The sequence below is a fragment of the Galeopterus variegatus genome, unplaced genomic scaffold, assembly GCF_000696425.1.
Source record: "Galeopterus variegatus unplaced genomic scaffold, G_variegatus-3.0.2 Scaffold146, whole genome shotgun sequence".
NCBI lineage: Eukaryota > Metazoa > Chordata > Mammalia > Dermoptera > Cynocephalidae > Galeopterus > Galeopterus variegatus.
The window spans coordinates 584,213-598,882 of NW_007726257.1; the positions used below are offsets into that span (position 1 = coordinate 584,213).

The window sequence follows — 14,670 nt, forward strand, 5'->3', positions numbered from 1 at the left end:
CACACACACACACACACACACACACACACACACACACACACACACACACATACACACACACCAGAAAAACACAGAAAAAAACAAGAAAGAATTGCTGAATTGGCTGGCTTGGCTGGGAACCTCTTCCCCTGAGGACAGTTTGAAATAGAATTTTGACACATGCTGATAATAAGTTTGTCTAAGTTATTTTAACAACTGATATTTTAAAATAAAATTTTTACATCACTTTTCAATTCTATACAATGGAATCTAAATACAATAATGAAGTGCGACTCAACATTATCTACATGAAAAGTATATGGAAGTTATTTTTGACACCTGAAAATTTTACATTTTTCCTTTTTCTCCTCAAATTCATGATTCTACCCCACCTTTTTATCATAACATGATATTTCCTACGACTGAAAGTTTAAAATTGATTAACTTCTCATAATTTTCTACAACAAAAGTAAGTCTGAATTTTTCTGCCCATGAAGCTTGACTTTTTTGTTCCTGGGTTGAGTAATTATTACCATTATTGTTATTAACCAATTGATAAAAATGCACAATACATTACAGTTTTGATAAATAATTATTAAATGTAAAACTTAAATTTTATTGGAAATATGCCCCTTAACTCGATGAATGGGGCTACTCTATTCCCTCCCACCCAGAGGGACATGCATACATAAATAGAAATTACTTTATTGTTAGAAAGAGCTAGGGTTCACTGTCAAGTCTATTCTTGTTTTTCATTTTTATGACTGTAAGCCCTGAGGAGTGTTGTTCATTTAACAAGTACATTGGTACTGGAAGGAGTTTTGTTATAGTGACGCCACTCAACTGAATTTCTGAATTATATTCTAAAATCACATTTAAAGAAATCTATCAGCTGTCTTGACTAGTACTCTTTCAACTTTGTTAAAAGGAAAGAATTGGAAAAACCATTTGCAAAATGATTTGCTTCCTAGTCATTAGAGTCTAGTATACACCCACCATTTCAAATCAAGCCTGTTGGTAACCCAAGAGTTTTAATACCCCAGTGCCATGCCCAGTGGGGTACAAGTAAGTTGGCTCTCTTAGGGGAAAAAAAAAGAGGAAAAGAAAGAAAAGAAAAGCAAAAAAGCTTCGCTTTGTAGCTTTCGCTCATCTCTATGGTGTGAATACTTCCACCATGGCCAATTTCAAGCTACCAACTTGACTTCACTGACATGGAGTTGGGGAGAGATGCCCACAATTATCTGTTCCAGCCTGTTTGAGACAGCTCCAGCACACTACTGCAGTGCTCCAGCACACTACTGCAGTGCTCTAGCACACTACTGCAGTGCTCCAGCAGAGTAGGATCAGAAAGGGTGAGCAGTGTGCCTCTCTTCTGAGGAGTTTGACAGATGCTTGCGACAGGGGAGGTGGGTGAGAACTGGTCTGATCTCAGGGGTGTTCTCAGGGAGACTGGTTTATGAAGGAGTACCCACGGGTGTTGAGAACATTGGTTATTTTAAACATTCCTATGCCCGTGCACCCCCTGGAAAGGCTGTGCTAGCTATGGTTCCATGTGCAGCAGCTTAAAGACCACTGATTGTTAAGGATAAAGCAGGAGCTTTGGAGTCAGCCAAACCAGGGCTCAGAGCCTGTCTTTGTAACTCATGATGTTTGAGAACTTGGGCATATTGTTTAACTTCTGAGTCTCAGTTTTCTCCTTTAAAATAGGAGCAGCTAGAACCCGCCTTCCAAGATATGAGAACAGGTGGTAGTATGCGTATGATGTTGTGTCCAGCAGATGCTCAGCAGACGGATGTTACTGTCAGAGTTGTTTTAACTGAATCAAAGAGAAGAGACTTGGGGGGTCGAGGCTTAGGGTATCGAGACCCAAATACAAGTGGAATCACTGGATTCCTTGCACCCTAGGGTTGCTCCAAAGCAAGTGGCTGCTTTGGTTATCTTAACTTCAAAATAGAACTTTTGGCTTCTTTCCTTCCCTTTTATACAATCCTTCATCTCATAAAATGCAGAGGCTGGGATCTCCAGTCTATATGACAGAACACACGCAACAGCAACAGTGGCTCTCTTAAGATGTCCATTTTGGACCAAACCAGGAGCCTTAGTTACTAAGAAACAAAAGAGCCTCTTTCTAAGGTAGTTTCACCTGTAAGACAATCCCTTACCTGGTCCCTGAGGGCTTCATTAGAGTGGGGTTCATGGTGGTTCTGCTGGCTTGTTAAGAAGGCTTTTCAAAGTCTATTTAATGACGATGAATGGCAGGGAAAAATCATGTTAACACATTATAAACAATTCCAGGGCACAACCAATATCTCACACTGTACTTTATTTTTTTTCACTGTATTAACTGGACAGACAAGAAAAGTTTAATAGCAATGCGATTTTTTCCAACAACACAAGGTGCTATTATATTTAACAGTGGTCAACGGGAGACTTACTTTACCTTGCTATGTAAAGTATGCTTACCACATACTTTTTGTGTGTGTACAATGTTGCAGGATATCAGCCACCCCTAAAAAGTATCAATCTTAGAAATAGCCATGGAAGGTAAAAGTATGAAAATCTTGATAACAAAAGCTTTTAATGCAGAGACATTTATTGTACATTTATTTTATTTAAAACAAAAATAACCCCAGTAACTCAAAACAAAGGCAAACCTTGGCTGAAAAGAAAGATATCATAAAAAACACAACCACCAAAAGAAAGCTTCCCCCTAAAAAAAATTAATCAGCGGTCACTACTTCAAATGCTACCTTGGAGAGAAAAACGTAATGAGATGAGCTAGCTGGGGGAGCCCACTGCAGATTTCCCAAAAGGCTTAGGTGCATGGAATTACTGACTATACCGTAGTCATATTTATTAACAACCATCCCAGGATTTTTTGTGTGAGCTAGCCTTTCCCTCTTCCACGATATTTTTGTCTTCTGTGCTAAGCTTGGTATACAGAACAACTTTGACATCAATCGGACGTAGGCTTTAAGTTATTTTTCTGGGGTAGTTGTGATGAATTGGTGCAGTACCATTCATACTCCATCTGGTTTTCTTTGTGCCCAGTGACATTTATATTTCATGATTGTCCAAAGACATGGAACAGAATAATTCATTAGGTAAGGCTAAGGGACCTGTGTTCTCACTTACCCAATTCAGCTTCACATTGTTTAATTTAATTACAGTTTTTTTCTGTCTTGTGCATAATAAACATTTAGAAACAGATGTCCCTACCAACCAGAATATTGCCATTAAATATCCGGTTGGTTAAAACTGGCAAATTTATTATTTCAATGCCCTTTAGACATATCCAGTTTAGAATTTATTGCACTGCCAAACTGAGCTGGAAATTAGGCTGTGCCATTGTCTCTGGAATCTAAACGTACCATAGAACTTAAAAATGATTTTCATTGGTCACATAAGGTCCTTCTCAGAAGCATCACATTGGCCTTAGTAAAGGGCCTTCATACTCCACAGTTCTGGCTATTCTGAAAACCTCCACGCCCTGATCCAATCTTCGGAATATTTTACTCATTTGAAAATTCTTCCTCTCTCCCTGCAACAAATGCCCTTTGTCCTACAATAATTTAAAAAAAAAAAAAAAATCCCTGGAAGATGCAAATTGAATAACAATAAAGATCTGATTGGAACCTTCATTAGCCTGACAATGTAGAATTGTATTTCTGAAAAAGTGTGTGACCACATTTGTCTGGGCTGCAAAAGACACCACAGAATAAGATCAGAATAGAATTTCAACTGACTCCCTAATTTCCTCAGAATGGCTTATATTTCAAGCCCTTCCTGTTTTTTTTCTGATAGAGTAGGTGTATGTTACTAACTATAAGTGATAGATAAGAAAGTATAAAAACAGTCACTGCCTTACAAGTACAATTGGAATCAGAGTTCAAGTTTACATTTATAAATTATTTGTTTTAGTATAAGTTTAATCACAAATATGGACTATTTGCAATTCTGTTCACTCAGTAGATCTTTGATGTGAAGGCTAGACAGGTGTTGGGATTGCCTTGACTATTTACATGTAATCCTGATTACTACAACTCCTCTTGATTTATAATCACTTCGTAATTTTTCACACCGGGCCCAAGCTGGGTCTTTAGATGACAAGCAGTACACATTTACTAATGAAATGAAAGTCACATATAAATGGAAGACCACATCTGAATATACAGAGATTAGTGAGCTAGGACAGAGGATGTTGCTTTTTTACTTGAGCTAAATCAAGGTACTTCCTTAATTATCAATGTGACTTTAATCCAAATCTTAAACCTACAGGAATTTTCAGCCCCTGCAAAATCTTCTGGGATGAACTGTTTGCTGAAGAATATGTCAGTTGTCATTTTGGTCCCTCTTTCAGATACTTGTGCAGTGAGGGCTTGGGAGGACCAAGGAGGTCCTTGGATGCTCTTCTCTTGTGGGCTCTTTTTAGAGCCCTTGACCCAAATTTGGAGAGTATGTGTGTTTTATTTGACCCTGGCCAACGTAAAGGGGAGTACTTAAGAGGACTCCGTGTCATTCATAAAGAGGAGTTAAGATTCAGGTGTGAATCCCTTTGCAACCCGACATAGGTAGGGATGGTTGTCTGTTGCCAGATCACAAAAGATTTTGACACCATAAAAAAAAGGCAGAGAAAAAACGACCAAATGAGGCTTTTATATACATTCATTGCTTCTAACATGTTCTTAACAAGAAGAAAAATGCAATATCGACTACTCTTAGAGCAAGTGCAGCCACAATACTGTACAGTTCTGGGGTCAGGCGGCTGTGCACATTTAAATTTACTGTAAAAACCAGATAATAACAAAACTCCACAGCAAAAGGAAACCAGCCAAAACAGCCTCCATGACCTTTTTTAAAATATATATACATTTTTCAAATACTCTGCGAATCTCAGTTTGAATAACAGTAACAATGAAAAACAAACAGGCTTTATATTAAAAATGTCCATGTTCTTCATTGTTACTTCTGAAGCAGCTTGGAGGATCTCACCCCTTGGAGTGTACTGCAAACTGACTCCATTAAAATGATCTTGGCAGGATAGCAGCACAGGATTTGATATTCCATATTCATCACTTTGACAATGTAAACCTTTCATAAAATAATATTTTGTTTAAAAATTAGAATCATTCAAAGGTCTGATCATCCTGTTCCCTGAGGCCTGCCAGGGAGGTCTGGCTTCATACCACAGGTTTCCTGCTTTCTCAGTGCAGCATAAGGGCCACTGCATTTCAGGAAGGACCTAAAGGACAGCCACAGAAAAGGGCCCTGCAGAAGGAAGGCAGGAGGTCTCTAGGTGGGTCTGTGCCGAAACAGTCCACGTAAAGCAACTGTCTAAAGGTCAAACCACCTAGCCAGATTTTAATCCTCTGATCATTTCCCATCTAGACTTCCAACTAAATGAACCTTATGGGTTTAACCAAACATGCATGTAATCCTAAATAGCAGGGGTCAACAATTCTGTTGACATGGAAATGCACAGAACTTGGTTAAAACAAAGCTCCTCAGTGGCTCGCAAAATCCAGGGTTTCTCAGGTAGCTGAAACTCAGGGCTTATCTTACCTTCTCAGAAATGCTTTTGAAGAATCAGGAGACAAAAATCTCAAATGGAAAATGATCATTTTTGCAAGCTAATAGTGTAGAGGCCATAACTAAATACAATTTAAAAAAAAATCTGAGATGCATGTATTTTTAAAGCAGCTTTTGAAATATCAACCACAGCATTAAACATCAAACATAGTACATTCTAAAGATAATACAGATAAATGGTACATAACGTGATAATGCCACAAAATTGTTCCACAAATGTCTCAAGCCTGATTCTAAACTTGAAAAATATTTTCTAGTTTATTAGCAGGAGATTCCATTTCTTTATAGTTTTCCACCATTGATTTCAGTTTTTTTTTTTTTTCCTTTTAGTGCCCCAGGATGGACAGGTAATACCCACACTCCACACCTGGAACAGGCCGCACGTGAAGATGGGCCTCCCCGGGGCGCCGCAGGCCGAGCCCCGCGCTGCGCTCCCCGAGCAGAACCGGCGGATTCCGGGCTCGCTCAGCTTCCAAACGCGCCGAGACCACAGCGCTCTGCTGAAACCCTCGAGGAGGCCACAGCGCTCTGCTGAAACCCTCGAGGAGGCCACAGCGCTCTGCTGAAACCCTCGAGGAGGCCACAGCGCTCTGCTGAAACCCTCGAGGAGGCCACAGCGCTCTGCTGAAACCCTCGAGGAGGCCACAGCGCTCTGCTGAAACCCTCGAGGAGGCCACAGCGCTCTGCTGAAACCCTCGAGGAGGCCACAGCGCTCTGCTGAAACCCTCGAGGAGGCCACAGCGCTCTGCTGAAACCCTCGAGGAGGCCACAGCGCTCTGCTGAAACCCTCGAGGAGGCCACAGCGCTCTGCTGAAACCCTCGAGGAGGCCACAGCGCTCTGCTGAAACCCTCGAGGAGGCCACAGCGCTCTGCTGAAACCCTCGAGGAGGCCACAGCGCTCTGCTGAAACCCTCGAGGAGGCCACAGCGCTCTGCTGAAACCCTCGAGGAGGCCACAGCGCTCTGCTGAAACCCTCGAGGAGGCCACAGCGCTCTGCTGAAACCCTCGAGGAGGCCACAGCGCTCTGCTGAAACCCTCGAGGAGGCCACAGCGCTCTGCTGAAACCCTCGAGGAGGCCAGCGGGTGTCCAGGCTCAGTTCCAGGGCCAGGCCTCCGAGGTGGGGACACAAGGCAGGTGCTGCAGACCTGGGTCTCCTAAAGGCAGGCACTTGTGGCGGCCTGACGCTCTGGGTAACGCGCCTTCCCGATGCCCAAAGAGGTCACCAAACGTTCCCTTCCTCGTATTCCAGAGGATTCTGCCTCGTATTCCAGAGGATTCTGCTTCCACTCAGACAGAGCCAGTATTTGGGGTGCCTTCCCGATGCCCAAAGAGGTCACCAAACGTTCCCTTCCTCGTATTCCAGAGGATTCTGCTTCCACTCAGACAGAGCCAGTATTTGGGGGGGGTGGGGGGTGAGGGTGCGTATCCAAAATATATGAATATACACAGTCAAGGCTTAAGGTACTGGATGATATTGTCTAAATTGCTAAAATGCTTCTCGGCACAATTGGTAGCTTAAAAAAATACTTTCCTGTAGTTTAACGGCATTTTTCCCATCGCTGTCCTTCAGCATGGAAATCTTGGCAGGTACCACGTCCATCTGAGGTTCCCAGCTTTTTCCCTCCAACCAGGTATGTACCATGCGAGTCATATGCAGAGTGTCTGTTCCTCAGGCCAGAGAAGAATGGACTTCCCTCCAAGCGCCCTCTATTCATCTCACGGCCCCCAGGGCAACAAGGAAAACGAACACTTCTTTCTAAGCTCAAGCAGCCAGAAAACCAGCTTCCCCAACAGCCAGGCCCTTTGTCCCTTTGCCCTTCAGATGGTGAGTTAGTCCAGCCAACAACACGGACCACAAGTCCCTGTCACAGGCACAGGACATCCAGGTGGAGCTGCGCAAAGCGGTGGTTGGCAATTAATGGTAGGGTTTCCAAAGACAGGAGTTTCGACGGGACTGTCTTAAATAAATAAATCTTTTTTTTTTAATCATGTAAAAAATAAATGCTATTTTCCTTTGGCAGTAAATAGCTGATTCGACGTTTTGCCTGAAAGCTGTTTTGTGTGTGTGTGTTTGTGTTTTTTATTTTTGTTTGTTTTTAAAGAGACCACAGCATGGGTGCATGGTATCTTACTGACTGCATATTATCTCTACTGCTTTAGTGAACCTTTTGCATATTTGTTTGGGGTGGGCCTGCTGACTTCACTTGTGGCCCAGGTAGGCACCCAGGGTGATGCAAGCTCCCACCAGGGCCAGGCTGAGCAGAGTTTTCAGAGACAGCCAGGAGAAATCAAACAGGGGCCGCATACTGGGGCCGTACAGCTCCACAAAGGCGTCCTGCAGTGGGGGGAGAGAGACAAGAAAAAGAAAGAGTATTAGACACAGCACAGAATGCCACCCCACCGTGAGACAGGCTTCCTGCCAGAGCAGCCTGGGCACCTTCAGAAGGGCGAGAAGGGAAAAGAAAAAGGCTCTTTGGAGGCAATGATTTGGGAACCACTTTTTTTCATTCGTTCGAGAAATATTTATTGAGAACCTATTTAGGAGGAACTAGGCACCTTAGACCTACAGCAATGCATAAAATAGATGAAAAGTTCCCACCTCATGAAGCTTTTTATCTAGTGGAGCAGGATAGACAGTAAACAAAATGAATGTATCCTATAGTTGACTAGAGAGCAGTAAGTGCTAAGGAGAGAAATAAAACAGTAAAGGCAGTTTTAAAATACTGGAGGTTTTGCAATTTTAGCCAGCATGGCCACTCAAAAATAAAATGTAGCGACGATGATGACTACATGCTCCTTTATGGAGTGCTTGCTGTATGCCAGGCACTGTACCAGATGCCTAACATGCATTATTTTATTTATTCCTTATACCAATCTTATGAAGTCATTTTATTTGTTCCTGTTCTGAAGCTGAAAAAAAGGGGACTCACAGAACTTGGGGACTTGTCTAATAAATGGCAAAGCTAGGATTTGAACCCAGATCTAAACCAGTGCCCCACACTCTGCTAATGTCCTCATGTGGCTAACAGTGGCTCTGTGAGAACTCTTGGTCCCACAGGGGTGCTCAGTGGGTAGACACAGGAAGGGTGGCCTGACCAGTGGGATGCCTCGCCTCTGAGGGTGTGAGAAGGGTACCCCCTGGGAAGGGAACCTGTGGGAGGTTTTCTCTTCGTAGTGGCTAGTCTGGACGACCACAATTCTGCATTTGACTCGAGTTGTGAAATTCACAAAGCATGTGGTCAGTGAGGTGCCATTGGACATACATGTCCTTGCAGGAAGACTAGGGCTTCTGTCTTCCATTCCTATCACTGCCTCTGAAATTGTGTCTGCAGTGTGTTGTAGCAAAGCTCACTCTCTGGATTGTCTTAGACTGAACAAATCATTGAATGCTCATTTCCTAGATTTTGGGGAGATTATGTTTCACATATTTGGACTGCTCCCAGAATGAATATTTGAATATATAATTCAGTAAATAAATTCTTTTTACTTGGTGTGATTTATTCATGTATGAAGAGGAAAAAAGACATAGTTCCATAGTACTTTCAACAACTTCGAATCAAAGCACATGATTTTATTACGGGTAACATACCACGACTTTGGGCATTGCTGTGAGGAGTTTCTAACACTGTTCAGAGTGTTTCTGTCTATCCAGGGCAGGGAATGTCATAGAAGGCCCTGGTATTATCTTTGTCTCTCCAACGCTGTGCATGGTCTCAGTACATCGTAGGTGCTTAGCAAATATTTTTACAATTAATGATTAAAGTTTCCTGAATTCAGTTACTGGTTTGAATTCTGTCTTTGGCCTAATGCTTCATCCAGATGCTTATTAATCTGTTTGTTTGAAATTATTCCTTCTATATGTAACAATCTCTGGGAATCCTGAGGTTGTTTTGAAGTTAGGGTTTCAGGCATTGTTAGGGGAATGTCGCACATGATTATAGATTTGCACGATTATTTTTCATGAGTGCATAGTATTCCATCATACACACACATACACACACACATTCTCTTATACACACACATACACACACACATTCTCTTATACACACACATACACACACACATTCTCTTATACACACACATACACACACACATTCTCTTATACACACACATACACACACACATTCTCTTATACACACACATACACACACACATTCTCTTATACACACACATACACACACACATTCTCTTATACACACACATACACACACACATTCTCTTATACACACACATACACACACACATTCTCTTATACACACACATACACACACACATTCTCTTATACACACACATACACACACACATTCTCTTATACACACACATACACACACACATTCTCTTATACACACACATACACACACACATTCTCTTATACACACACATACACACACACATTCTCTTATACACACACATACACACACACATTCTCTTATACACACACATACACACACACATTCTCTTATACACACACATACACACACACATTCTCTTATACACACACATACACACACACATTCTCTTATACACACACATACACACACACATTCTCTTATACACACACATACACACACACATTCTCTTATACACACACATACACACACACATTCTCTTATACACACACATACACACACACATTCTCTTATACACACACATACACACACACATTCTCTTATACACACACATACACACACACATTCTCTTATACACACACATACACACACACATTCTCTTATACACACACATACACACACACATTCTCTTATACACACACATACACACACACATTCTCTTATACACACACATACACACACACATTCTCTTATACACACACATACACACACACATTCTCTTATACACACACATACACACACACATTCTCTTATACACACACATACACACACACATTCTCTTATACACACACATACACACACACATTCTCTTATACACACACATACACACACACATTCTCTTATACACACACATACACACACACATTCTCTTATACACACACATACACACACACATTCTCTTATACACACACATACACACACACATTCTCTTATACACACACATACACACACACATTCTCTTATACACACACATACACACACACATTCTCTTATACACACACATACACACACACATTCTCTTATACACACACATACACACACACATTCTCTTATACACACACATACACACACACATTCTCTTATACACACACATACACACACACATTCTCTTATACACACACATACACACACACATTCTCTTATACACACACATACACACACACATTCTCTTATACACACACATACACACACACATTCTCTTATACACACACATACACACACACATTCTCTTATACACACACATACACACACACATTCTCTTATACACACACATACACACACACATTCTCTTATACACACACATACACACACACATTCTCTTATACACACACATACACACACACATTCTCTTATACACACACATACACACACACATTCTCTTATACACACACATACACACACACATTCTCTTATACACACACATACACACACACATTCTCTTATACACACACATACACACACACATTCTCTTATACACACACATACACACACACATTCTCTTATACACACACATACACACACACATTCTCTTATACACACACATACACACACACATTCTCTTATACACACACATACACACACACATTCTCTTATACACACACATACACACACACATTCTCTTATACACACACATACACACACACATTCTCTTATACACACACATACACACACACATTCTCTTATACACACACATACACACACACATTCTCTTATACACACACATACACACACACATTCTCTTATACACACACATACACACACACATTCTCTTATACACACACATACACACACACATTCTCTTATACACACACATACACACACACATTCTCTTATACACACACATACACACACACATTCTCTTATACACACACATACACACACACATTCTCTTATACACACACATACACACACACATTCTCTTATACACACACATACACACACACATTCTCTTATACACACACATACACACACACATTCTCTTATACACACACATACACACACACATTCTCTTATACACACACATACACACACACATTCTCTTATACACACACATACACACACACATTCTCTTATACACACACATACACACACACATTCTCTTATACACACACATACACACACACATTCTCTTATACACACACATACACACACACATTCTCTTATACACACACATACACACACACATTCTCTTATACACACACATACACACACACACACACACACACACACACACACACACACACACACACACACACACACACACACACACACTCTCCAAAATTGATGGACTCCCACATAAAGGTAAGTGTAGAGACCTTTTGAATTTGGCCATGCGTACCAAAAGCCTTAAAAATATTATCCTTTTATTAGCAATTCCACTTCTAATTATTTATCTTGAAAACATAATACAACACTCAGGTTGTTTATAATAGCCAAAACCTGGAAACAACTCAAACGTCTGACAATATGATCAGTTAAATAACTTATGGCACATCCTTACAATGGAATTCTGATCAGCCATCAAAAGTGATAACCTATATTCATTGGCAAGGAAAGATGTTCCTAACACAATATCGAGTGAAACAGGTAATGAAACAATAAGCAAAACATGATTCCATTTTTATAAAAGCCTAACATTTATGCGAGGGGTCTTCAAAAGGTCATGGGAAGATTCATACTATCTCTTAATTCTATTTTTCCACAAACTTTTTGAGGTATCGTCGTATGTGTGGGTATACACATAGAAAAAAAAGAATATAAGGAAAAATGCCAAGATGTTAATGGTGATTATCTTTTAGGGCAGGAATGGGTGCAAAGAGATGGCATTTATAAGTTAGTACTTGGTGCTTTTCTAATTTTTACAAAATTATGTATACATATTACACATTACAAAAAATATGTATTACAATATATAACAATGACACATGCTAAGTGTTTATTGAATCCAAAAATAAAAAAAACCAAAGACTCTATAATTCTACAGACAAAAGTATTGGGGAGATGTCCAGTAGGGAGGCAGTAAGCAGCAACCATGGCTGACATCCAGCAAGCCATCCCTGGCAGAGGTGGAATCCTCAGACCCAGGCCCAGAAGAGTTGTCAAGAGCTCTGCCCACCTAACCCAATCTCTGCAATACGAGGTCCAGGCCCCTGAGCTCCATGCTGGTCCTCTGCTATCTTTATACACTGGGGAAATTTAATATGGGTTGGCTGGCTATAAACAAATTAGAAATCCAGCTACATTCCACAATCTTTGAACTGACTGTGAATGCAGGCATTATACAGTCAATGGGAGATCCTAAGGGGAAAGTACCATCCTGCCCACAAAGAGCTCACAATCTAGAGAGAGATAATGCCTCTATCTGCACATTTGAACTAAATTAAAACAATGTGTGATGCCATTTTGTATCCTGCACAGAGTGGAAGTTCCCATCAGGAAGAAGAAGAAAGTAAAAAGAAAATCAGAAGGTGCCAATAGGAAATCAAACACTGCTATCAGACACCTTTGGTATTTTCTATTTTTTATAGCGTTGTAATTTTGTCTCCATGGGGATCTCCTATCTCATGACAACTTGAAGGTTAGGGAAGGAAAAGAGGACGGAAAGTGCAAAGCTCAGTATCAGAACTTTCAGCTGGAAGGAATCTTAAAGCAAGTTCAGATTTCCTACACTGCTGTAATAATGCCTAATAAGGACATTAGGCACCGCCCCCCCCTTTTTTAATAGGTGAGGTAAATGAAATCTTGACAAGTAAAGCAATTTACACACAGTACGTACTAATAAGCAAACACATGGTGGACAGGGAGTGTAAAGGTGGGGTTTTGCTTGCCTCCTGCACTTCACGGGTAGACCGCTGGCAAACAGCTGGTTTTCCTGTCTCCCCAGCAGCTCCTCTCTGCCTCTCTGCACTTGCTTCCTCCCACCCCCAACTTGCCTCTGTGCCCCACCCTTGACTCCATCCACTATGAGCCTCATCTGGGCTTCCAGGTGTTGCTGGAGAAAGTCACCTCACCTTGCAGACTGGTGCTGCTCTAATTCATGGGCTTTGGAGAACTTCCTGTGTCTCCTTCATGGGCACCTCCTCTTCTGCGTGCCTTGGTGTACTAGAAGCCCCCCAGGACTCTGTCTGGACCTTCTTCTCTCTCTTTGGCCAATCTCCTTCACTCTTCTCATCTTAAATACCACCCCTATGATGATGTCTCTGAAATCTTATATCCAGCCCCACTTTCTCCTCTAATGGCCAGATTCCAACTGGAAACTCAGTGAGTTCTTGAAACCACTTAGCAATTCTTTACCCTTTGTCAGATCCTTTCTCTATTCCTTCTGATGACTATTCCAAAGAGCCACCACTTTTCTCACACGTTCTCCTCACCGTTTAGCAGCTAATGCCACCCTTCCCTTCTGTGAGAAAATTGGGGCCCCTGGGCAAGACTCACCACAGCTTCCCATCCTGCTACCCACTAACTTCCATCCCCACCCATCTTCTGCTCCTCTCACCCTTCATCCTGATTCTGTCTCCCATTGCTTCTGGAACCTTCCTTCATCAGTTGTCCCTGCTCTCGACTACAATTTCAGCCTCATCCATCCTTCTGTCTGATTTTCCTTGGCATATAAACATTCAGATTTCCTCAAAATGTCCATGCTGATGCGTGCTCCACCCTAACCACGATCTCTCTCTGTTGCCTCCCAGACAAGCCACTAACCCACACTCATTGGCCCACTTCCCATCCATGTTTTAACCTGCTCAGGTCCGGTTTCCTCCTCTATTGTGTCTCTGAAACTACCCCCACAGAGACCACCAATGCCCTCCATGTGGCCAAATTCATTGTATGCTTTTCAGGTTGTATCTTCCTAGGTACTTGGATGCACTGGGCACCCAGATTGCTGAGTTTTCCACGACTCTGCTTTTTTGTTTTTGTTTTTTTCCTTTTTGTCTTTTTTACTGACCGGCAACGGGATCGCAACCCTCGGTG

The 14,670-nt window shown here is 41.6% G+C and overlaps 1 protein-coding gene across 1 annotated transcript in view; it reads right to left on the reverse strand.

The window, feature by feature from the left end:
- Positions 1-7,025: 7,025 nt before the first annotated feature.
- The window catches only part of BCL2 (B-cell CLL/lymphoma 2), a 175,782-nt gene continuing 168,137 nt past the window's right edge, over positions 7,026-14,670 (reverse strand). The window contains exon 4 of the mRNA XM_008591242.1: positions 7,026-7,904. Coding sequence (XP_008589464.1) covers positions 7,770-7,904 — 135 coding nt within the window. The 3' untranslated portion in view covers positions 7,026-7,769. The remainder of the gene's footprint in view (positions 7,905-14,670) is intronic.